The sequence below is a fragment of the Cebus imitator genome, unplaced genomic scaffold (assembly GCF_001604975.1).
Source record: "Cebus imitator isolate Cc_AM_T3 unplaced genomic scaffold, Cebus_imitator-1.0 Scaffold46, whole genome shotgun sequence".
NCBI lineage: Eukaryota > Metazoa > Chordata > Mammalia > Primates > Cebidae > Cebus > Cebus imitator.
Window position 1 is genome coordinate 1,027,647 of NW_016107361.1, and position 26,870 is coordinate 1,054,516.

General features: G+C 36.4%; 1 protein-coding gene across 15 annotated transcripts in view; it reads right to left on the bottom strand.

Annotated features, from left to right (window-relative positions):
• Positions 1 to 26,870, bottom strand: part of APC (APC regulator of WNT signaling pathway) — a 153,420-nt gene that overhangs the window by 104,511 nt on the left and 22,039 nt on the right. For 3 of the 15 annotated variants that reach the window (XM_037737979.1, XM_017527197.2, XM_017527192.2), the window contains exon 1: positions 14,899 to 14,985. The exons of 5 other annotated variants lie outside the window; for them this stretch is intronic. Coding sequence is in view for 5 of the 10 variants with exons in the window: in XM_017527188.2 (XP_017382677.2) it covers positions 14,899 to 14,973 (75 nt within the window). In the remaining 5 variants the exon portion in view is untranslated. Of the gene's footprint in view, positions 1 to 14,362; positions 14,830 to 14,898; positions 15,032 to 26,870 lie in introns of those variants that run through there. 7 more of the 15 variants (XM_017527199.2, XM_017527189.2, XM_017527188.2 and 4 more) reach the window with 6 other exon arrangements.

A 26,870-nucleotide genomic window follows, 5' to 3' on the forward strand; every position in this document is an offset into this window, starting at 1 on the left:
AAAAATGATGAGATATTTCTGAAAGATAGAAGACTTCAACAAATGGAAAGACATATCTTATTCTGGTATACCAAGATTCAGCATCATAAAGGTGCCATTTCTCCCTAAGTTAACTTATAAATTTTACAGTCTCAATGAAAATACTATATGAAGTTTTTATTTTCTACAGTTATAAATTTAAAAAATAGAAAACATGAAAGAAGAGCAGGGAGTAAACCGACTACATATTAAAATATTGTACAAAGCCTTTACAACTAAAACTGTATGTATGTAGTTAACTATATTGTTCCAATAGATTAGATTTTTAGTTTTGATAATCGTAGTAGGGATATACAAGCTGTTAATTATTTGGGGAATCTGTAAAGAGTATATAGAAACTCTCTGTACTATTTTTCCAACTCTTCTGTAAGTCCAAAATTACTTAAAACTTAAAAGTTTTTTTTTTTAAGTTACAATACCAGTATAGAAATAAATCAACCACAAGAATACAATGTTTAAAATCCAAAAGTAAATATATTTAAATTCAGTATATGATAAAAGTAGCATCTCAATACTTGTAAAAAAATGGAATTTAAATTGGTGCTGGGAAATAGGACAGCCATGAGGAAAAAGAAAAAACCGCATCTATTCCTCATACAACACACTAGCATAACTTGCAAAAAGGGAGAGATTTCAACGTTTGATAAACATTTCATTGCTAATGAAAGCAGACTCTTTTTAAAAAAGTAAACATATTTAAACAGCATATATCCTCTTCAAAGGATGGTTTGGAACATTTTTATTTTAATTTGTTTAATGGGTGTAAGAAGTCCAAGTAGAGTTCTCTGAAGTAATTAGGTCCATTACTAGACCAGGAGTAATAAAGGAGATTCTTAGGGTACTTCAAACAAATGGGAAAGTTTCTATTTGTTATAAAAGCACAACTACATTAAATAGTGCAAATCTGTATTGTGAAATATTACATTGGTATTAAAAAGAATGAGGCTGAGATAAGAATGAGGTTGATGTAAAAACAAAACAAAACAAAACAAAACAAAAAAACAGGCAAAAGTTAAAAAAAGAGAGACAGAGAGAATGCTGACAAAAAGAATGTCTTATGTGGTCCCTCCTGTTCCAGTAAAAACAAAGGAGTGCATAAGAATACAAAATAACACTTAAAGAACATAAATACCGTCATTGCTTATAGAATCAAGGTATGATTTCTGGTGGTAAGCCTTCCTTTTTATTACACACCCTTTGATGAGTTTGAAAAGCAAGGCATTGGCAGGGTGGCGGTGGCTTACACCTATAATCCCAGCACTTTGGGAGGCAGAGGTGGACAGATTACTTGAGGTTAGGAGTTCAAGATCAGTCTGGCCAACATGGTGAAACCACCTCTCTACTTAAAATACAAAAATTAGCCAGGCATGGTGGCATATGTATCTAATCCTAGCTACTCGGGAGACTGAGGTGGGAGAATAGCTTGAACCTGGGAGGTGGAGGGTGCAGTGAGCCAAATTTGCACCACTGCACTACAGCCTGGGTGACACAGCAAGACTCTGTCTCAAANAAAAAAAAAAAAAAAAAAAAAAAAGTAAAACAAAAGCATCCAAAATGAACCTGAATTAAAAAGAAAAGAACGAGTTGTTTTTTTAAAAAAAGACTAAGATTAGAGAGAAAAAACAAACCAACCTCCAAACATATTAAAAAAAAAAAAAAAGATTCTAGGGAGGAGGAATTGATTCAAGAAGAACAGAAAACCTTAATAGTTCTACAACTACTAAAAAATTGGAGCAGTTAAGTATTAATATCTTTCCCCTCCTCCTCCAAACCCTTCAAAACACCAAATCCAAATGGTTTTGCAAACATCTTCTACCCAACTATTTTTTTTTCTTTTGAGATGGAGTCTTACTCTGTCACCCAGCCTGGAGTGCAGTGGCGCGACCTCGGCTTAGTGCAACCTCTGCCTCCTGGGTTCAAGCGATTCTCTTGCCTCAGTCTCCCTAGTAGCTGGGATTACAGAAACCCACCACCATGCCCAGCTAATTTTTATATTTTTAGTAGAGACAGGATTTCACCATGTTGGCCAGGCTGGTCTGGAACTCCTGACTTCAGGTGATCCACCCACCTCAGCCTCCCAAAGTGCTGGGATTACAGGAATGAGCCGCCTTGTCTGGCTCCAAACCTTTAATGAGCAAATCATTCCAATCTTACACAAATGCTTCCAAGGATGGAAGAATAGGAAATATTTTCCAATGCATTCCATGAAGGCAGTCTAACCATGACATAAAGGTCAAAGACTGTGTGAAAAAGAATAATTATAGGCTAATATTTACAAATACTGATTCAAAAAATCTAAACAAGATTATCAGGAAGCAGAATATAATAGCACATGATAAAGAAACTACGGCAGAACAAAGCTGAGTTTATTCCAGGAACACAAGGAGAGTGCAATATGAGATCATTTATATGTGTCACTCACTACATTAAAAATACTAAAGAAAACCATCTTAAAGAAAAAACTTTCCATAAAAACCTGGAAATAGGAGGAAAACTGTCAATCCTAAGTAAATTTCATTCTTTTTTTCTGAGACAGGGTTTCGTTCTGTCACCTAAGCTTACCACAGCCTTAACCTCCCTGGCTCAAGTAACTCTCCTGCTTCAACCTCTCGAGTCACTGGAACTAAAGACACAAGCTACCATGCCCAGCTAATTTTGTAAATTTCATTCTTTTTTTTTTTTTTTCCCAGATGGAGTCTTGCGCTGTTGCCCGGGATGGAATGCAGTAACATGATCTGGACTCACTGTAACCTCCGTCTTCCAGGTTTGGCAATTCTCATACCTCTGCCTCCTGAGTAGCTGGGATTACAGGTGCCCACCACCACATCCAGCTAATTTTTGTATTTTTAGTAGAGATGGGGTTTTGCCACATTGTCTAGGCTGGTCTCGAGCTCCTGACCTCAAGTGATGCACCTGCCTCTGCCTCCCAAACTGCTAGGATTACAGGCACTTCACACCCAGCCATAAACTTCACTCTTAATAGTGAAATGTTACAGACATTCTCTTTAAAATCAGGAACAAGATGTCTACCATCCATACTTTCATTCAACATAATCTTGGAAGTCCTAATTCACACAGTAAAATTTAAAAAAGAGAAAGTGTAATGATTGGAAAGAAAGAAAATAGAAAAATCTTAATATAAAAATTGTATGCTTGCCAGATACAAAATCAATAACAGACAAAAAAGTTTTTAATTCCAAGCAGAATTCACCTTATCCGTTTTAATTCTTTTTTCATTAACAAAACTATTTCCTATTTCTCTTTCTCTTCCCTACTAAGGCCCCATAGGTGGTGATACTCAGTCTTCTATCTGCTGTATTCTTTCCCCACTCTTACCTTTGCTTACATTGTGTAATAGCTACATAACACTGGCTAGATCTACCCAGGAGCATACCAAGTGTGGGCAAGCCCCAAGATGGCCATCCCAATTACCAGGAACAGGGGATGGCAAACATTTTCTGTAAAGGCCAGATAATAAATATTATAAGGCTTTGTGGGCCATATGATTTCTGTTGCAACTACTTGACTTTGTAGCTATAGCGTAAAAGCAGCCCCAAACACATAAATAGATGGGCATGCCTGTGCTCCAATAAAACTTAATTTACAAAAACAGATGGCCTAAAGCATAATTTCCCAATTTGGATTTTCACATACCCCAAGGTAACCCAAATAATTTCAAAGGCTATTTAGAAATTCCTAATATTAAAATTAGTATTTTACTTTTAAATACTAAATTTCCAACCTGCTATGTTGGACTAGGAACACAGTCCAACTAGGACTAAAACTAGAGAACTAGGAAGTCTTAGAATCCTTGAATTTTTTTCAGCAATCATTTTTAATTTCCACAATTTCTTCATCTTCCAGAAATTTGTTATATCAATTTGGATGTCTCTTACTCTTTATGGCACTGTAAGTTCACATCTTTGTTTTTACTATCACTTTAATGAGGTCTTAGGAGAAAGAAGTAATAAATTTGGGAGATTAATTCACCAGCTTGAATAAGAAATTTCACTTTACATTTAGATCTTTAATTCATAAGGTATTTTTACTGTTGTGTATGGCATGAGTGTAGTGTTCTAACTTTATTGTCTTTCATATGGATAACTGAAAGTAATAATAAATAGTGCAATTACATCAGCACTATTAAACAAACCATTTCTTTTCCACTGAACCGAAATGTATCTCTTATATGCCATGTTCTCATACATACTTAGAACTGTAACTATATTATATTTATATTAATTTGAGACAGAATCACATTTCCATACCAAGTCTTATTCAGAGCCTGAATAATTCAGGCTCTGCAATCAAATTTTCCAGCGTTCACTCACTTCCCCCCCAACAAAAAAAGGTCCTATGCCTCTATGCCTTTCATATCAACTTTATCCCTGGATTTTTGGCTGAGTTGCTGTGAATGAAACACCACCACCCCACACCAAATACTGCTAATGGCCAGGTGTGGTGGTTCATGCCTATAATCCCAGCACTTTGGAAGGCTGAGGTGGGAGGATTACTTGAGACCAGCTTGGGTAACACAGTGTGACCCTGTCTCTTAACAAAAGAAAGAAAGGAAATCAAATATTGCTAGTACATATAAAAGCTACTCATTTTATTTAACCTGTAACCCTTGTGTGGCCACCTTATCAAATGATACTATGAATTCTAATAGGTTTTCCAGTGAGCATTTGCTGGGCATGCAATCATATAATCCATAAGTGATGATACCCGTGACTCTTCTTTCCTGCATTTATATCTAACTTCTTTTTGTTTTATTGTTAGCCTGAAACCTTAAAATGTCAACTAAATTATCATATTCCTGATTTTAATAAGAATGGAATATTATTTCACTTTAATATTCTTAGTCTTAGATTGCAGTAAATATTTTTTAACCTGTTTAGGCATTTTCCTTTGAATTTAAAGTTTTTATTAGTAATAGCGGCTGAATGCAAATAGCACTTTTTGATATAATCATATTTTTTTCTTTTAATTTCTTGATGTAGTCTGTTATAAAAGTTTTGAATGTTGACCTGTCCTCCATTCCTGAAATAAACCCCACTTGTTCATGTTTTATTCTTTCACAAGCCTATTGATTTTTCACTATTTCACTTAGAATTTTAAAAGAGAAAACAGTGTACAGTTTTAAATTTTTACAGTATTTTGAAATAAGGTTTTGAATTAAGCTTATGCTAGTTCACAAAATGAACTGATAGATGTGTCATCTTTTTACATGGTCTGGAACACTTTGAATAATATCTATTCTTTGAAAGTCGACTAGAATTCAAAGCAGAAGGTGTCTTCTTTTTCTTATCAAAGTGATGGATACTCAAAAGAGATACCATTGAAGAAGTAAGATTTTTAAAAGTATTTTAAAGTTTCTTCTGTGGTTTAGTCTTTTCATTGTTTCTCCATCTTGTATTAATTTTATTCATTAATAGTTCACTATTAAATTACCTATTTCCTCTAGTTTTTTAAATGTATTGTCCGAATTGTATATATTCTCTCATTTAAAAATTCTTTATCTGACAGTATCTTTTCTCACTGATGTTGTTTGTTTGACTTTTTTTCCTTTAAACTTTCTAGGGTTTCATTTATTTTACTGGTGTTTACCAAAACAAACAAAAAGTAAAACATCCTTTCCACTACTTTATTTTCTATGTTATCCATTTCTTTATCTTTACTAATTATATCCTCTTACTTTCCACTGGTTTATTCTTTTTTTAGTTATTCAAAGTGAAGGGCCGACACAGTGGTTCTCGCCTGTAATCCCAGCGCTTTGGGATGCAGGTCAAGAGTTCAAGAGCAGCCTGGCCAACATGGTGAAACACTGTCTCTACTAACAATACAAAAATTTGCTGGGCATGGTAGCTTGCATGAGTAGTCCCAGCTACTGGCGTGGTGGGGAGGGTACTGAGACAGGAGAATCGCTTGAACCTGGGAGGCAGAGGTTGCGGTGAGCCGAGATCACGCCACTGCACTCCAGCCTGGGCAACAGAGTGAGATTCCAACCTCAAAAAATAAATAAATAAAGTAAATATTAATTCATTTATTTCCTTACTTCACTTAAATATTCACTTATTTGTTTCTTCCCTAATAATATAAATATTAAGGACATAAATTTTTCCCTTAGTATCACCTTTTCTACATTCCACAGGTTTTAGTATGAAGTGTTTATCTCTTTATTTCTAAATAACTCAATTTCCATCTTGATTTCTTCTTCGATCTAGGGGATACTTCAAAGATCTGTCTCAATTGTTAAGTATACAAGGCTTTTTGGGTAATCTATTCATTGTCATTGATATAGTGTTCATTAGATTAATGGAAGACCGTCACTTATAAAATTGCTACCATTTGAAAATTTTTAAAGGTTTGCCTTGTAGTCGAGTACATGACTAATTAACTAATTTTTACTATTTAGTAAATATTTTACTAAAAATATTTTAAAGCAAAAAGTATATAAAGTACTATAACTTTTTATTGACTATAGCATATTATTTAAATCCTATATATGACCTTATTTTTTGTGTATTTGTGTGAAATTCAGAAAGCCTGATATTTATTTAGTACTTACAATGTCCCATGTACTGTAAGTGCTTTCTATATATCAACTCCTCACAACCACCTATGAGGTAGGTGTTGCTTGTCATTTCTGAGTTAAGAAAAATGGGACTCCAAAACTGTAGATAACTTTCCTAAAAATGCAGATCAAGAGGCTATGCCAGGATTCAAATCTGTAGGTTTTTAATGTCATGCTCTTAAAGACTGTATAATGTAACTTCTGCCTGCTGTTCACAATCTATTATATCTGATAATAGTCTACCTTCTAAACTTATTTTTCATTAAGTTCCAACATAACCTTCCTCAAGTAAGTCTCTCTTCACTTTCCTGTACAAACTATTTCTTACCTTTATATTTTTGTTTATACCTCTTCCCCTTATCCTCATCCTTTAAGGTCCGGCTCAGGTGCTTACACAAAACCTTCCTGACATCTCTAGCCAATAATGAATCTTCTTGCTGACTGAACAGTGAATACTACACAATTTGGCCTAACTGTTCTCTAATTATTCCATTTTACCTTGGGGTGTTTTGTCTTCCCAGCTCGAACATAAACATCTTGAAGACAAGGTCTACATCTAATACTTAGCTTTTGAAATTCCCAAAATGCTTTACTCAGCGACAGCCACATAAAAGACAAATATACACGTAAGAATGAACAGAAAGGGTGCATTATCAGCCACAGAGGACAGAGAGGGCACAAAATCAGAAAATGTCCAAGATGACTTTTACATTAAAAGAATAAGACAATATTCCTTGTTATCCACAAGGTACCATATTTAGGTATCTTACTATTCACAGGGTACCAAGTTATCATAAGGGGTTGTTATGGGTTGAACTGTGTTTCATGAAAAGATATGTTGAGGCACAGTGTCTCACACCTGTAATCCCAGAACCCTGGGAGGCTGATGTGGGAGGATCACTTATAGACAGACAGGAGGTCAAGTCCAGCCTGTGCAATATAGTAAGACCCTGTCCTTACACACACACACAAAATTAAAAATTAGCCAGCTATGGTGGCACGTGCTTGTAATTCTATCTACTTGGGAGGCTGAGTTGGGAGGACTGCTTGAGTCTGGAAGTTATTCTAGCCTGTGCAACAGAGCAAAAAACACCACCACCACCACCAAAAAATGTTATATGACTTTATTTGGGAACAGAGTCTTTGTAGATGGATCAAGTTTGAGATGAGGTCATACTGGATTACAGAGGACACTAAATGCAAAGACTGATACCCTTATAAGAATAAGAAGACCATGTGATGAAATAGGGACATAGAGACACACAGGGAGAATGCCGTATGATATCAGAGGAAGAGACTGGAGTGAGATATCTTCAGCCAAGGAACGCCAAAGATTTCAGGCAACCATTAAAAGCTAGGAAAGAGACAGAACAGATTCTCCCTCATTAGAAGGAACTAACCTTGCCAACACATTGATTTCAGACTTCTACCTTCCAGAAGTAAAAGAAAATACATTTCTATTGTTTTAAGCTATCAGTCAGTGGTACATATTATATTATTAATATAATATGTATCAGTGGCTCTGGGAAAATAATATAGGGAGAAACGATAAGTTGCCAAGTTCCTTGTTCTCAAGTAGCTTATTATCTAGCAAAGGGGGACTATTCAATAGAATGGATAAATAGGATCAGTATACAAATAGATTTTTGTGTCCCACTTCATATTCTATTGGCTCACTTTACTCATTGCTGTAGCAATCAGCTCACTGCAGATGGAAACTAATGGTACATCAGGGGCAGGAAGTATCCTTTGGTTTCTGTATCTCTGACACCCCAGTGTGAGTTCCCAACACTAATGCATGTATAACCTATAAAAGAGTGAACACTGCATGGGAGAATCATTGATCAAATGGGAATGGGAGCTAGTATATAGATCTTTACCTTGGGTGGACAATTCTGAGTTTTATTCTGAATGGTCCCTCAGAAAGTCTGGGGAGGTCAAACCACAATTGTCCAAAGTGATGATCAACTTGAGAACACGTTTCTACTAGGTGTCCTTCTTTCTCTGTCTCATTCATTTCAGGTCTATAACTTTTGTCCCCTAGATCACTTCCCAAAGTATTTCACAAAAGGTCTGGCCTCAGGACTCTGAGAAGGGACCCAGGCTAAGATGAAATCACCTAGAATTAAACGGCAAATGTAGGTTCAAAAGCACTAACAGAGTGTGCTACAAAAGTCATACCTTGCTGAGAAGACTGAGAAAAGGGTTCAAAATGTAAAAGCCATTTTAGAAGGGAACCTAAGAGATGGCATGATTGTAACAAACAGAAATATAAGGACAGTATTCCAGGAGAAGGAAAAGAATGGTCAAAGCTCAGAGGGTGGAAAAATGACATATATTTTGGGGAACAGACTGTCATCTAATTTAGCTGAAATACAATGTGAAGGAATCAGGAAAAAGCAGAAGGTACACAGTATAAATATGGAATGGAACAACATCATGCTTTGGTGACTTCACAGTGTAAGGAAGCTGAAGTTTCAATAACGCACCCACAGAAATGGTGTTATAACAAGTCTAAAAAGTACAAAGAGAAACTTAACAAGGCCATGTTGCTTTAACGTTTCTCAGTTTCTACTACAGAGTATGTCAGAAGTAGCTGATACACTGACATAAATTAAGTGATGATAAAACCAAAAATCTAAAAATAGGTAGTGGAAAAGATGTTTTAATACTGTTCAGTGACTATCTGCTTACCATCTTGGTCGTTATATATTATACAACGCTTTAAACAAACTTGGTAAATGCAAATCTGAATTTACTAAAAGAAAGTAAGTCATTCACAAAAGTAAAAATAACTAAAAAAAATCCTTCAGGTTAAAAAAATGAAGAATCAGATGAGTATGCCTGTGGTAGACAAAATAACAGCCCCACAAAGATAGCCACATACTAACCCCTAAAACTTATGAATGTTACCTTAGGTGGCTAAAGGGACTTTGCAGATGTGAGTAAGGTAAGGATCTTGAGGCAGATTTTCCTGGATTATCAGGTGGACACAATGTAATCACAAATGTTCTTTTAAGAAGGAGGCACAAGTGTCAGAGAAGAATACATAACAAAAGCAGCAGAGGGTCGGACTCAGAGAGAGATTTAAAATGCTGCTGGCACTGAAGATGGAGAAAGAGCCTATGAGACAAGGAGTGCAAGAAGCTGAAGAAAACCAAGAAAATGGATTCTTGCCTACAATCTCTGGAGGAAACACAGAGTTGCTGATTTTGGTCCAGTGAAACTCATGTCTGATCTCCAGGACTGTAAAATAATACATTTGTGTGGTCTTAAACCACTAAGTTTGTATACATTTGTTACAACAGCAATAGGAAACAATGCCCTATAATCCAGTGATCCCTCTCCTAGGGATAAATCCAGTGAAACTGTTTCACTGGTCGATGTAATGATCTTAAAATATATCCACAAATTCTTTGACCCTACTCCTTTAAGAGGTGGATCCTAATTCCTCTCTTGGGTGGGCTGGACTTAATAACTCACTTCTAATAAAGAGAATATGGCAGAAGCAATGGTGTGTGGCTTCGGAGTGCAGGTCACAAATGGCCTTCCTCTTGGGGTCATTGAAGGAAGCCAGCTGGTACGTCATGAAAACACTCAAGCAGCCCCATGGAGAGGCCCACATGACAAGGAACTGAGGCCCACATGACAAACAACAGCCAATGAAAAACTGAGACTACGTGAGTTGGCCATCTTGGAAGAAGATCCGTCAGTCTAGTCAAGCCCTTTAGATGACTGTATCTCTGACTAACATCCTAACTGCAAACTTCATAGGAGATCCTGCCTGACTCAGCCATCCAACTAAGATATTCCTGAATTCTTGCCCCATAGAAACTGTTTACGCCACTAAGCTTTGGTACAATTTGTTATACAGTGATATGTAAATAACATAGTCCCTAAGGAGTCATGTACAAGAATGTACACCATAAAGGTGTTTGTGATAAAAGGGATTTGGAAAAAACGTATGGCCTTCTCTGGAGGAACAGTGATCAGTACTATGGAATACTATACAGCAGAGTTAGCATCACAAACTAGACGGACATAAAGTAAGATAGATAGATCTTAAAAATTGTATTGAGTTAATAATGTTCAAAAATTACGTAAATTAAAAATACAGGTTTGATTATATACAAAAAACCCAAGCAGACACTTGTACACCCACGTTCATAGCAGCAATTATTCACAATAGACAAAAGGTGGAAACAACCTGAAATGTCCATTGACAGACGAATGGATAATCAAAATGTGGCATTATACATGCAATGGAACATCATTTAGACATAAAAAGGAAGGAAATCCCAATACATGCTAAAATATGGATAATTCGAGCCCTTATGCTAAGTGAAGTAAGCCCACTGCAAAAGAATAAATACTAAATGGTTTTTCTTGTATGAGGTTCCTAGTCAAATTCATTGAGACAAAAAGTGGAGTGGTGGTTGCCAGGGGGAGGGGAAAATGGCGTGTTAGTGTTTAATGTGCAGAATTTTAATTAGGGAAGATTAAAAATTTCTACAGCTGGATGGTGGTGATGGTTGCACAACAATGTAAATGTACTTAATGCCACAGAACTGTACACTTAAAAGTGGTTAAGATGGTAAATTTTATGTTATGTATATTTATCACAATTAAAAAAAATCTCATTAACTGTAAAAAAAAAAAAACAGACTCACAAAATGATGCTAAATAAACATTTCTCAAGAATTCATGCATATTTAAAAACACAAGAGGAGTGGGAGCAGGGTGTGAGAATAGAGGGGAGAAGGCTTACCTTGTGTCACCTGATGATGTCATGACTTGATTTACAAAGTCAACTTCTGAGAACATATCTATTCACTTAATGTTCTCATTGTATATTCAAGATATTTAGAACTTCAAAAGGTAATTTAGTTTTCAAAAATTATTGACTGTAAGCAGATTTTATGAAAAGGCAGTGTTTCAAAGAGCAATCCACCATATTCTTCTAAATTAGAGGATATTTTAGATTATATAGATCTTTAAATATCCTAGGAGTAGCCAAAGCAGTGCTTAACTTGCAATGAAATTTCACGTAATTCTACCATGAGTTTCTTAGAGATTAGTTTACATGTCTTATTTGACTCCAGCACCTTTCACAGATGATATTTAGAAGGTATCCTAATAAATATGTAGTGAATGTGTTTCCTAAACTGTTAACCATCTTTATCTGAATCATAAATACTCTATCCCATCTCATGTGCTGCACAGATAGGTTTCACACTCTAATACAAGAAAAGGGGGAGAAGAGAGATCAAATTGAAGAGAACATTTAAACATATACAAGTGTAAAAGATTGGTTAAATTACATAAAATGTGTAACAGCATAAATAGACAAAAATGGTAAAATCTACAGAACAATTAATGCAAATGAAAAACTTCACAGTGGCTCATGCCTAGAATCCCAGCACTTTAGGAGGCTGAGGTGGGAGGATCACTTGAGTTCAGGAGTTCAAGGCCAGCCTGGGCAACATGGCCAAACCTCGTCTCTACAAAAATTACAAAACTTAGCTGGGCGTAGTGGCGTGTGCCTGTATTCACAGCTATTTGGGGTCTGAAATGGGAGTATCACTTGAGACTGGGAGGTTGAAACTGCAGTGAGACATATTCACCACTGCACACCAGCCTAGGAGACTAAGTGAGACCCTGTCTCAAAAAATAAAAAATTAAAAGAGAGGGAGAAGAAGAAAAAAGAAAAAACAAAAACTTCAATAGCTTAGATTCAGTTCATAAAACATTTATGAATATTTAATTTTAAATTCCTTAATGGCACAATTCAGGCCATATCAAGTAGCAGTAAATAATTTCAAAGACCACTAAAGCCAGTAGCTCAGTCACAGATTACATATACTACAAGAGGAATGAAATTAACTTTTAGTTCTTTCTTATTTAATTCAGAAAAACATCTCAATCTAACTGTTCTACTTAGATGTGTTCATACGATTAAGATGATCTTTAAAAAGTTGTTTATGAATGTCATTATGAAAACTGCTGCTTCTCCATTTGCTTAGTCACCAGGTATTTTATAAAGCATTCTTACATTGTAGATAAAAATCCACCACAACAAAGTAGGATTGCTTTTTCATTTTTTGAATAATTTGTCAGTGACTTACTTTGCTTCTCAAATCATAATTCTGTTATGTGTTATTTTGTACGTATGAGGCATTATAAAATTGTTTTATAGAATTAGAATAAAATAGAAGACTTAAGTTCTTTGCTTTGTTATACAATACTTGACCTTCGGTAAAGTCACAACATACTTGAGTAGGAGTTCTAACATGTAAAATAAAAATAATGCTACACTGAGCTGTTAAAATGGTAAAAGAAGGTAATTTATGTAAAAATAATGATTTTATGTATCAAACACTATGCTAATGGAATTCAAAGAACTGAGTAATATTAGCTGTTAAATTTCATTTGAAATTTTAATGTGACATCTTTAATTCTAGCTATCATTTCCATCAGATTTAAAAACAGAGTTTCAAAGTACTTTTTCTTGAGATAGGGTCTTGGTTGGCTGCCCAGGCTGGTCTTGAATTCTGAGTCCCAAGTGATCCTCTAGCCTCAGCTTCCTTCGGCCTCCTGTTTAGCTGGTATTACAGGCATGGGCCACCATGCCCAGCTCCTGACTATTAACCCTGATATCCATGATCAAGTTTTAATTCTTAAAGCAGAAATAATTTTTAAAGAATTGTTTAAATTTATCAGTGAAAAATTCATGCAGTCTTATTTATCTAAGTCAGCCCAATTCTATATTATCTTGAAAATATTACTGAAACAATTCAATAGGTTATCTTAAGACCTTCTATTACATAAACATTATTTAAGAAGCACTGTCACTGACCCTGCAGGGCTTTAGCTTTACAAAGCCACTGCCATCCTCATTCAGGGAGTGGGGAGGTGTGGCAGGCTGGCTACTATAAATATGCATAACAATAGGCTTTTACATTTAGGTAAATGAAAAAAATAAACTCAATGAAATACACTTTATAACAAGAGTATAACTTGTGAGTATTCACTAAACAGAAATACACCTAAAAGAAAAGCCATATTGCTTTAATTTAAAATATCTGCCTGTAGACTTTATTCTATGTTATCTAAAAGCAACCAAAGAGAAATATAAAATTATTCAAATATAGGTCTTAAATATTAGGCCTATAAAAATTTGTTCACTATAATTTTTCACAAAGTAATTTACATTAAAAAGTGCTTTGCTCTTGAATGACCTAATTAATGGCATAAAAGCTTCACTAACAAAGGAAAAGATCCACTGTTTCATACATAATTTATTAAGATTTCCTATAGGATTTATGTTAAATCAAAGAATCTGAGCATCTCTTTCATGATGTAGAATCAAAGTGTTCAGTACATTCCACTGACAAAAACATTTGTAGCCTGACATTTTTCCTACTTTAAAAAAACAATAATTTTTTTTTTTCTCCTGCTCAGGCTGCATTTATAAACTATGGCTTCTTGTAAATGGGCTTCTACCCCCAGCATTTGCTGCAAGATTTCTTATTCCTCTGCAGTTGTCTTTTCAGCCTAACAGAGGGAGAAAAATACTGCTGCAGTCATCCGCAAAAAGCCACTACCACTGCAATTTGTAACTAACAAAGACACTGGTATCTATTTGCCACCCTATTCACAGGGAGTTTACTTAGATGTTTTACAAAAGCAGGCACAATACTGGTGACCAATATTTCACCAACCAACACTGCCACTCACGCTCTGCAGTACCTGCCTCCTCCTCTTTCTCTCATCCCCAGTAGCTCTTTCCTCTAGATTCACATCAGCCATCTGCAGCGGTTTTGTCTCCTCTCTCTTTTGGCCACCACTGCATGTGTCCTTGTCACCAGGGAGGAAAAGAAGCCTTTCAATGAGCTAGAGCTTTTGCTCCTCGCCATGAATATGCTCCATTCTTTGTTGTCCTCTACCCGTTGCCTTAGATACTGTTATTCCACTCTGTCAAATGGCATTATAGAAACAAAAACCCCTTCTAGCTTCAAAAACAGCTTTTTCTCAGCAGACTCCCCTTAACACTTCTACCCCTCCCCCTTCTTCCTCTTCTGTCAAAAACCCTGGACCGAAGCACAGGAAATCCATCTCCAGTGCTGCAGTGGGGGGCGGGGGGACGACGCCCCTGCCTCCTCGTTTGGCGTGTGGCAGTGGACCCTGTGCCAAGGAAAGGCCATCGGTTTAAGGCAGTGCAGAGGCGAGGACTGCCTTCCCCCTACCCCCGCAGCAAGCCTGTCCATGGTGGCTCCAGCACCTACCCCATTTCCGAGTCCGGCAGCACCTCCATTCTGTCTCCAGTGACACCCTGGCGGGCTGCGCCAATACAGCCACATGTCGGTCACGTGCGCCCAAGCCCAGCCAATCGGCGGGTTCCCGACGGGAATGGGGAGCGACCTGGTCAGCATCCAGCGGATTACACAGCTGCTTCTCACTCCGCTTCCCGACCCGCACTCCGCAGCGGGGCACAGGACCCCGCCCAACCGCACAGCCGGCCTAGCCCTAGCCCTAGCCCTAGCCCCAGCCCTGGACCCCAGGGGGTATGTCCTCACCACTCCAGTCCCCAGCAAGCAAGGAAGCTGATGGTAGTTGACAGACATAATAGAGGGTGGCGGGGGGTCCACAGGACATAAGGATTAGTACGAGATGCTGGAGGCATTTGCTACGATTTTTGCAGCACAGAGAAAAACTTATATTAAATGTATTACAATAAGTAATTTTACATTATAAATCACTGACTTGTTAGTAATGATGACTTGTTAGACAGATCACTCCAATTATATTTCAATTAAAAATAGTTACCAGAAAAGCTAATCTAGCAGCTTGTAGTTGAGATCAGAACTCTGGAGTCTGAGTTGAATCCTTACTCCTGTCATTCCAGCTCTGTAACTTTAGTTACTTAACTTCTGTTTCAATTTCCTCCTCTATAAAATGGGAGTAGAAGTACAGAATAGAGGAGTTAATATACATAAAGCAGTATTTAGAGCGGTCCCTGACACATGCATAGAAGTGCTGTTAGCTACTACAAATCTGAGGCTTTAATGTAGCATTTTAATGCAAATTCTACATTCCATTTAAATCTAACCAGGTGAAGTTTAAATTACTAATTTTATGAGTTAGAAGGACAAAATCTAAATTGTCAAGATTTATAAAGTTAAACTTATATTCTAGTTTAAATGGGGAGGAAACCAATTTCCATTATCTATTTAAAATTTTAAAAGATACTTCAAGTTTTTAAATGAAGTACATTATAATCTTTTCTTAATTTTCAAATAGTATAAAAAGAAGCAAGCTATTAAATAGCATATTTGAGGCAATTCCATTTTATTTAAAAATGTATATATTAAAAAAGTAATTGACACACAACAAAATGTCCGTAGAAGTTATCCCTGGAAAGTGAAATTATGGAGCTATTTCTAATCTCCTTTCATGCTTTCGATTTTTTTCCTCTTTCATTAGTCCCTGTGTTACAATGCCTGATATATAGCAAATACACCCTATTTATTTAACAAGTGAGTTATTTCCACACTGATGGCATACTACTGTTCTATTGCAAGTTTAAATATATTTACAAACAATATCCCTTCATATTTGAAATAAAGAAAGCGTGTAAATCAATTTGATTCTATCCTAAATAACTTTATTATGAGAATGACTTTATTTTACAAAAGGCTTTCAAAATCCTCTTACTGAAAGCATGATTCACTGCACAGGACTTATTTATATAATCATTATTTGTGGCAAATCCAGAATAGGTAATTTCTCATAAGGCCTAGAACTTCCAGAAGGAAAATGGTCTTTGAAAACAAAGAATACATTTTAAAAGCTCCCCAAAATAACCTCTTAGTCCCCTGACACAATTGTAAGCCTATTACTCTTGACTCAGACTATGATTCAAGCTATTATTCAGTAAACCAGTTTGTAGCCAAAGTATTTGTCTAAATTTTTACTGCATGTATCGTTGATATTCATCAGTGACTTAAATGATAGAGTTGTAAAGAAAGTTATGACCATTATGTGTTCATTAGTCACTAGCCTTCAAATCTAAAGAAAGCCAAGTTAAAAATTTTATATTTTACAATGTTGACAATTACTCAGTAATGTATTTCAAACCAGTAGAGATTCCACGAAAGTTTAATTTGAATTTTTAAAACTACTTAGCTATTTTAAAAACTATAATTAAATATAGATATATAATCAAAATATATTGGGCCAAATTTCAACATGGAAAATCACTGAAACATTACCTTATGTTACCAAGTTTGTACGTATCTCAGAATAAAGCTCCTGTCATCTCTATTAACGTTATCATTTACACTACATATACATATATGAAATCAAAATATTTTCTGGGCGGGGTGCAGTGGCTCATGTCTACGATCCCAGCACTTTGGGAGGCCGAGGTGGGCAAATTGCTTGAGCTAAGGAGTTCGAGACCACAGACGACGTGGCGAAACCTCGTTTCTACGAAGAACACAAAAAAATTGGCCAGCTGTGGCGGCACGTGCCTGTGGTCCCAGCTACTCAAGAGGCTGAGGTGGGAGAATCGCTTGAACCCGAGAAGCAGAGGTTGCAGTGAACCGAGATCTCATCACTGCACTCCAGCCTGTGCAAGAGACCACGTCTTAAAAAAATATATATTTTTTTCTGATCAAAATGAAATGCAAATAAATTGTGTAACACTGTTTAAAGACCACACTGACAACATATCTCTTATTTTCATTATCAGTATTTGCTATAACCAGTTTCATTGCTTTTAGTAAATGGTTTTATATGTAAATGTTATAAACATAAAATTCAACTTTAAAAAAAACCTGTGAAACTACAAAAAAAAAATGACTAAATACGATGAATAGGATTCTTAATGTCTTAAATATTACATTCCCCAGCTACTTGGGAGGCTGAGGCATGAGATTCTCTTGGACTTGGGAAGCAGGGGCTGCAGTGAGGAGAGATCATGCCACTGCACTCCAACCTCACTGATAGAATGACTGTTATCTCAAAAGAAAAAAAAACCACACACAAAAAAATCCCTTTACATTCCATTTTTACCTAGGCATGTTTGGCCTAATTTAAGACTTGTGGTTTAAAAAACTGACAGGAAGATTATTGACAATATTAACTAGTGTAAAATGAGTTAAAATTAGTGCTCCTTTTAGTTGCCTTAATTGACTCAGGTGCTTTATTGATAAACTTAACTGTTTCTCTTTAGTGAAGACCGTTAGACATAGAATAGTTATACCTACAGAGATCAACAAGTTTTTTTTTCCTTCAAAATAATAATTATGCGTTGAAAAAAGTTACTAGTGTAAATTTAACTTCTATAGGTACTAAGGCATCAAATAAAGCTCAGATTCGAAACCTTTCAGTGTTTGAATTTATAGTTAGTTATGGTATGATGGAAAAGCATAAGAAGAGATAAGTTAGATGTGTGCCAAACTGGTTCTATATTTTTCATGGGATATGAGAACGAGGTGAAATGTTACAATGGCAATGAGATTTTCAGTGACATATAAACTAAGTGGGAGATCTTGACCCACATGTCTGTCTTTATCTAAATTTGTCTATCCATCCACCTATCTCCCTTTCTTTAGGGACAGGGTCTTGTTCTGTCACCCAGGCTGGAGTGTAGCGGCATTAACATAGCTCTCTGTAACCTCCAACTCCTGACCTCAGATGATCCTTCTGCCTTGGCCTCCCAAGGTGCCGTGATTACAGACATGAATGGCTACTCAGGACTGGGAGATATATTCATTGTCTTCTACAGGCAAGACTTACCTGTGTGTCTACGTTACTTCAAGGAGCGACAAAAGAAGTGCTCCTAGCATCTAACAGAATCTTAATTTTCCCCCTGCCAATATCCTTTCTTTGTGTCTATCTTTATCTTTATCTATCTATCCATCCAACTATCTCCCTTTTTTTAGGGACAGGGTCTTGCTCTGTCACCCAGGCTGGAATGCAGTGATGTGAGCACAGCTCTTTGTAACCTTGAACTCCTAACCTCAGGTGATCCTCCTGCCTCAGCCTCCCCAGGTGCTGTGACTACAGATGTGAGTGGCCTGCACTCAGCACTGGGAGATATATTCGTAGTCTTCTACAGGCAAGACTTACCTGTGTGTTCTATGTTACTTTCAGGAATGAATCTCAAAAGAAGTGTTCCTAGCATCTAATAGAATCTTAATTTTCCTCTCACCAATATCCTTTCTAATAAGCAAACATCAAAAAAGTTCTTCACGCTTGCTCAAGAACATTCCATGTCTTTCCATTGCTGACAGTGGAACTGAGACGGTTCAGAGTTTAGTCACGGCGTGCCCCAAGGTCATGTTAATTAGTCTTCCTACACTAACATACTTCCTAAGTGTATTAAATTTTCTATGGCTGCCAAAATAAATTACCACAAATGTAATGTCTTAAAACACAAATTAGATAACTTACAGTCTTATAGGTCAGAAGTCAAAAATGGGTTTCACTAGGCTAAAATCAAGGTGTCTGCAGGGCTGTACTCCTTTCTGGAAGCTCTAACGGAGAATCTGTTTCCTTATCCTTTCTGGCTTTTACAGATTCACTGTATTTTTGGGTTCACAGCACTTTGCTTCCATCTTCAAAGCGAGCAATGGTAGATTGAGTCTTTCTCATTCTGTAGGACTGACCTTGCTCCTTCTCAAGTCTCCTCTGACTCTCATTTTTCTGCCTCCCTCTTCCACTCTTAAGCAATCACTTTAAAGACCCTTACATTTGGCCCACCTCAATAATCCAGGATGATCTTCCTATTTTCAAGTTACCTGATAAGTCTTCTTAATTTCCTTTTGTCACATAACCTAACATATTCATAGATTCTGGGAACTAGGAAGCAGACATTTTTTTAGGGAGCCATTTTTTTGCTGACCATACTAATAGCTTTATCTCCAACTGTTTCAGAACTTGCATCCTAATAATAAAATTAACTAATCAGCCCTTTCTAAAACTTACAGCTTCTTACTAGTATAGCTCTTTGCTACTCTACTGAGATACATCAGAAGCCTCCAGCATATGGAGACTGAAGACTTCGGTTCAAGTTCTGAATCTTTCATGTTGTAGCTTGATAAGGCTGGAAAAAAAAAATTGTCTAAGACTTGACCACTCCATTTATAAAATGGGAATAACTAACTGACTTATCTTGCAGAGCTGTTACATGGATCAATGTATATTATGAGCAAGCTTTATAAGTTGAATTAATTTTTTAAAGTAAAGGATGATGAATTGCTCTATTGGTCCAAATCATGGTTTGGCTCAAACATAAATTCCCATGAAGTAATCCAGCAACCCACCTAGAATCAATTCATCTCCTCTTCCCTCAATTGTTCCTACCTCTTATGGCACAAACACATTTTGGACCTGTGTGTATACACCTTGTATCCATTCCTGTCTATAAAAATCCCAAGGGAAGAACCCAAACCTGATTTTGCCTTGTATATCATGGTGTATATCACGTTTTTTACACTGGTGTTCATTAAATATTATTTTAAGAAATGATTTTAAATAAACCCGCAAAGGGCATTCAATGAAGATGCCCTCATGGGATAATAGTATAGCAATTGTTAAATAATTAATATGGTAAAATATAACCTTCCACAGAGGAAATGGAATATTTTAAGTTAAAACTCTGACCCCTGTGTGTGGAAAAAAAATGTTGTGATGCAGCCATGGGACTAAGTTTCTGAGCTTAGCTGGTTACACTGCAGAATCCCTTTAGTAGTTTGAGGAGCTTTTAAAACACCAACAAAGAATCTGTGGGTAATGCTCAAGTTTTGGCATGTGCTGCCAGGGATGAGAAACACTAAGCACCGCTTTAGATTCTGCTATTAAAGTTTCCAAGCACTACAGTAGGAAAACCATTTTGAAATAGCCTTTTAATTTGGAGTGCTATATAGCTTCAAGACTTGCTTATAGGAGAAAGAAACTTACTTCTTCCTGTCAAAAAGCTTTCCAGGTATCTTGTGAAAGTACGGCAATTAACGTGAGAAAAAATATGAAGGACTAATAAATACATAGAAAAATGCTCTGGTTGGGTGCAATGGCTCATGTCTGTAATCCCATCACTTAGGGAGGCCAAGGTGGGTACATCACTTGAGGCCAGGAATTTGATAACAGCCTGGCCAATGTGGCCAAACCCTTTCTCTACTAAAAATAGAAAACTTAGTCAGGCAAGATGGCACATGCCTGTTGTCCCAACTACTTGGGATGCTGAGGTACAAGAATCGCTTGAGTCTAGGAGGCGGAGGCTGCAGTGAATTGAGACTGCACCACTGCACTGCGGCCTGAGTTTAAAAGCAAGACTCTGTCTAAAAAACAAAACAAAACAAAACAAAAAAAAACCAGAAGAAGGTTTTACTATATTAAAGGATCAAAGAATGAAAGAAATACAAGAGTACTATAAAAATAGCCAATGATATTGTAGGGCCAGTGAGGACACATGGTAAGTCTTTAGAATGTCCAAACTGTTTACAATGATTTGAATATGTACCCCAAAAGCCTGTATTGGAAATTTAATCCCCGTGCAACAGTGTTGGGAGCTGGGCCTAATGGGAAGTATTCATGTTCCACTCACAGTGATGGATAATGTCTTTTATTAAAAAGCCTGAGGCTACAAATTTGGTCCCTGGCTTGCTCTGGCCCTCTCCTGTCCCTCTGCCCTCCACCTTGAGATGACACAATAAGAAGTCCCCCACCAGATGCTGGTGCCATGCTCTTGGACTTCTCAGCCCCTGTTAAGTATGAACCAATAAATTTCTGTTCATTACAAATTACCCAGTCTCAGATATTTTGTTATAGTAGCAGAAAATGGAGAAGGACAATTCTTATACTCAAGCAAGCCCAATTAAAAGAAATTATCTTATGTACAGATACCTCTATAAAGATTTATAATTTAAAGACATTTGGCATTACTTATACTACTGAAATGTTAGAAGAAAACCTCAATGACTACTAACAACAGCGTAGTTAATTATACTTTTGGCACATTTACAAGACAATTAAAATTACATTGTAGAAGATAATTATATGCTACATAATTATATAATCCATATATGTGAAAATGCAGAATATTATGTACTTAACATGTAATAAACCAGCTTTTTAAAAATAAATTGCATATGTACACAGAGAAAACCAGAGAAAGATAAAAAACAATGTTTCCTCCCTAGGAATTATAAGAATTTTAGTTTTTCTAAATTTTATAAAATTCCTACAACCCTAATATATGTAATTTCGATTTTTTTTTAAGTTAAATACTTCTAGGTTGGACCCAAACTGAAGTTACAATATTAAAGGAGAGAGAAATTAACATTTGTTTCTCACAATCTGCACGCCAAGGCAGACTCAGATTTTGTGGAGACCAGGAGCCTATAATGAAGGGGCAAGTGGGTGGGAGAGTCCTTAAGAAAAACACAAATTAATTCAAGATTGCTAGGGCTGCTCCTGCAAGGGCCTTAGAAAGGGCCATACAATTACGTTCACTAAACTTCATTAGTTTCATGATAAATACGCTTCTAAACCAGTGACAAACATTATGTTAATAAGCATTTTCATATCTTCAATCTAACCTAACCCTAATAAAACTTCTATAAAGGTATCACTATTCACACATATGGAAAAATTGAGGCTCAAAGAAATTTTAAAAAATATCCAAGTTCACCCAACAGTGAAGGGGCGGTCTGACTCCAAAGCCAATGCTGACTAGATCGCTTCAACCCTTCATGTCTCAGCAGTAATTTCCTTTACTAAGGTACCTTTCAGAGCAGCTTGTACTTTTTCAAGCCTCATTCCTCATAAGAAGTTACTTGTCCAACTGTTATCACTCTGATGCTTACTATATAGTAGCTGGCTCTGGAGTAGTCGGTAGTCAATAAATATTTTTTGAATGAATTAAGTATAATCAGAATAAGTAAAAATGAGAAAACTCAAACAGGTTTGAAAATGTCCTTTTAGAATCTACAATAAATCAACCCATAAATTTTCATCTATGAGAAAATACAGATATCTCTGGAAAATATCTAGAACAAAATTTCTTTAAATGCAGGAGGCACCTTTATGTTAATTTAGTTAAATAACTAAAAGAAACAGTTTGGGGTAATAGTATGGGTGCTGGCAAATAAGAGGTAATGCCAATGAGTAGGCATATCCGTAAAGGCAAAAGAAATCAGAAAAACTGTGATAACTCAACAACTCAGCTATCCTAAGTTAGTTCTGCTTCACTGCCCTTGTAAGACATTAAATAGCTACTAGGTTAAATAAAACCTAAGTATGCAAAATTAGGCAGCATTTAGGCCCTCAAGACTTGCACTCTTGTTACTCTGGTGAATATACTACATTATATGGTAAAAGGAATTTGGCAGAAAAAATTAAGTTTATTAATTAGCTGACCTTAAAATAGGGAGATTATCCTGGGTGGAGCCAATGTAATCAAACACTCCCTTAAAAACTTAAACTGTTCATTGGCTTCCCAGTGAAATTAGAATAAATTTTAAATTCCTTACCTTGGTTTACAGCTCTGCATAATCTAAATCCCACTCTCATCACTTCTCCTGTCCTTTTCTACCTCTTTCTTTCTTATGCCTTAGAACTACCTTTCCTTCAGCCTCAAAAATTCTGTTTCCAAATCTTCAAGTGACCAGTCCTTCGTGTCATTCAGATCGTGGCATAAATGTCTCATCTTCAAAGATCACACCTTCCATGATCACCTTATCAATACATTGGTGCTATATGCAAACTTTCTACCACATCATGGAGTTCCACATTCTAAGCATTTGAGATCTTAAAAGCTCTACCTATGTGTTTATTTAATTTTCTGTCTCTCTCATCACTGTTTTCCAAAGTGGAATATAAATCCCATGAAGACAAGAACCAAGATTCTCCTGCACTGCTGTCTCCCTCGCATCTATAACAGTGCTTGGTGCTTTTTGTTCAACGTATGAATGTAGATAATATAATAATGAGTAAGACAATTTATAATCTAGAAGGGGACTAAGGCATTTATGGCAGAAGTTTTAATACAAGGGAATGTATTGTTAAAGAATGGGAGATTAGATCATTTCCAGCTAGGTAAATCAAAAAAGATTTCAGAGAGAAAATAGCAACATAATTAGACTTCAAAGATGTTTAGGAATTTTTCAGAGCAGAGATGTCAATCTTGTGTGTTAGGTTAAAAAACTCAGAATTCACCAGATAGACAATGAAAACACATAAGTGTTCAAATAAAGATGGATATGTAATTAGAACAGATACACAAATATTACAGGACTAGTTTCTAGTTCCTACTCAAGAGGAGAAATAATCAGAAATCATATGCACACTAATACTAATTTGTAGCTAAATTTAATGGCCAAAAGCTTTTTCAACTGTAAATACGATTGCAGAAAAAAAAAAAAAAAAAACTCCTCTAAATTATACACTCTATAAAAAACTTTTATAAACTCTATGATGTTGATTAAAAAAAAGTGCGCGTGCACACACATACACACACAATCAGCTCTGGCAACCATTTTACCCAATTAACAAAAGATTTAGAAAAACTGTGCATAAGAACTTTTAAAATCTAAATTCTTAACATATCCTAATCTGTTAAAACTCCAATTTCGGGGCATGCAGTGTTTTCCAGGCATGTCCAATCTTTTGGCTTCCCTGGGCAACCCTAGAAGAACTGTCTTGGGCCACACATAAAATACACAAACACTGGCTCATGCCTGTATTTCCAGCACTTTGGGAGGCTGAGGAGGGCAGATAACTTGAGGTCAGGAGTTCAAGAGCAGCTTGGCCAACATGGTGAAACTCTGACTCTACTAAAACAGAAAAAAAAAATAGGCAGGCATGGTGGCGTACATCTGTAGTCCCAGCTACTCAGGAGGCAGCGGCAGGCAAATTGCTTGAACCCAGGAAATGGAGGCCACAGTGAGCTGAGATTGTATCACTGCACTCCAGCCTGGGCAACAGAGCGAGACTGTCTCAAAAATAAACAAACAAAAAAACTAACACTACCAACAGCTGATGAGCTTAAAAAAAAAAAAAAAAATCACATAAAAATCTCATAATGTTTTGGGAAGTTTATAAATTTGTGTTGGGCCACATTCAAAGCTGTAAGCTGGACATGCTCATTTTAAACTATCCTTTCCTATAGGGGGAAAATCCTGATTAATTTTTTTAACTTAAATGTTTAAAACAAGATTTTATGCTTGCCTGTTTATTTTTTTAAAAGTATGTCTTGTTCAATTTTTTAAATACTTTGATCTCTACTTAAAACCTAAAAGAGCTACAAGACTGCCCCCAAAAGTACAATTTTACAATACAAATTGTATTCATAAAGATATCATTTTAATGCTAAGGAGCTGAGAGACTTAAGGTCACGAAACAGCACCAAATGTTTATGCACGGTGGACTCAAGAAAGGGTAGCACATAGGATGATTTTTTTAAAAGTCTTTTTCCCAAGAAAGTAAGATTAAAGTGATAATTCACTTAATATTTAAAATGTCCTAAAATGCCCTGATTACCTGATAAATCAGTTTATAACACTCAAATCAGCCCTTGAAATACATCGTAACTGATGAGAAAAATCTCAATACTGATGTTAAAAACAAAATTGGGTATTTATGAAAGAATAAATACAGGGCACAGTAATGGTATTTAGAACTTTAAACCAAATCCTTGTGTCAACAAGACTTTTCTTCTTCTACCAATATTCCCAAATTCCTACCTTAAATGATAAAATATAAACTTTTTAAACACCATATATAGTTGCAGATGGCATTGCCTAATGTTGTATCATTTTCTTCCTTTTTGAATGTCTTTCCTTCCTCTTGCTACATGATGAATTTTTAAAAACTATGGACTATAAAATTATTTCACTCTGAATGTCCGAAGATAGTTTGCTATTTATGCTCAAGAGTCCCAACTTAATATTAAGTGAAATGAAAAAAAAACTCCATCTAGCATTACTGGACTATGTCAACCAAATTGGAAACCTCTAACCCTAACCCTTTAAGAGTTGGTTGCAAAAGATAATTGCATTTTTACCATTACTTTTTTTCTTTTCTTTTCTTTTTTTTTTTTTTTTTTTTTTTTTTTTNGACAGAGTCTCACTCTCGCCCAGGCTGCAGTGCAGTGGCTCGATCTCGGCTCATTGCAACCTCCATCTCCCAAGTTCAAGCAATTATCTGCCTCAGCCTCCCGAGTACTGGGATTACAAGTGCCCGCCACCATACCTGACTAATTTTTGTATTTTCAGTAGAGATGGGGTTTCACCATCTTGACCAGGCTGGTCTTGAACTCCTGGCCTTGTTACCCACCAGCCTCAGCCTCCCAAAGTGCTGGGATTACAGGCGTGAGCCACCAAGGCTGGCCTTTACTACTTTCAATGGCAAAGATGGCAATTACTTTTGCACCAACCTAGTAGTATCTATTATGTATATTATAGACTCATTTTAAGCATTAGGAGAATGAGTCACCTAATAAAGGCATTCAGGAATAGAGAAAAGAAAATCAAGACAATCTAATAAATGTAATTCCCTTCTTCAAAATAAATTAATGTTTTAAAACTAAACCTTCATATTTACTTTACAAGTCTTTTTAAACTTTCTCTGCCAAGTACTCCAAGGTCAGGTGAATTATCTGAAGTGTCATATACCTTTTATACGAACAAAAAGTAAGATTTAAGAATTGGAATAAATTTCATTTCAATTCAAATACTCTCTCAATGTGACACAGAAAGAAGACAGAGAAATACTCGGTAGAAGAGGGCAGTTCTCCAGCAAAAGCCCCACCTCCAAGTCTGGAAAGCTGCCTCCCTAAATAGGAACAGGCATTCCTGTTTTTGCACCCAAAAGTTACCTTCTGGCCTGCCATGCCCCCTTACCCTGTATGCATATAAACCCCAAGCTCCCGGCTCCACAAGGAGACAAACGGAGGGGCAGAAGAATGGCAAAATGGTGCAGCAGAGAGAAGAGAAGGAATGTTTGAATGTCCCCAGTTTGCCTGGGGACAGCCAGAGAGGAAATCGGCTGCTGGACAGCCAAACTCCAGGGAAAGATCATCTTCCCATTCCATCTCCTTCCAGCACCCCATCCATCTGGCTGAAAGCCACCTCCACGACTCAATAAAACCCATGCATTCATCCTTCAAGTCCGTGTACAACCTGAATCTTCCTGAATGCCAGACAAGGGCCTGGGTAAAAGGAGAACACTGAGCTGGTTAGCACTTAAGCCA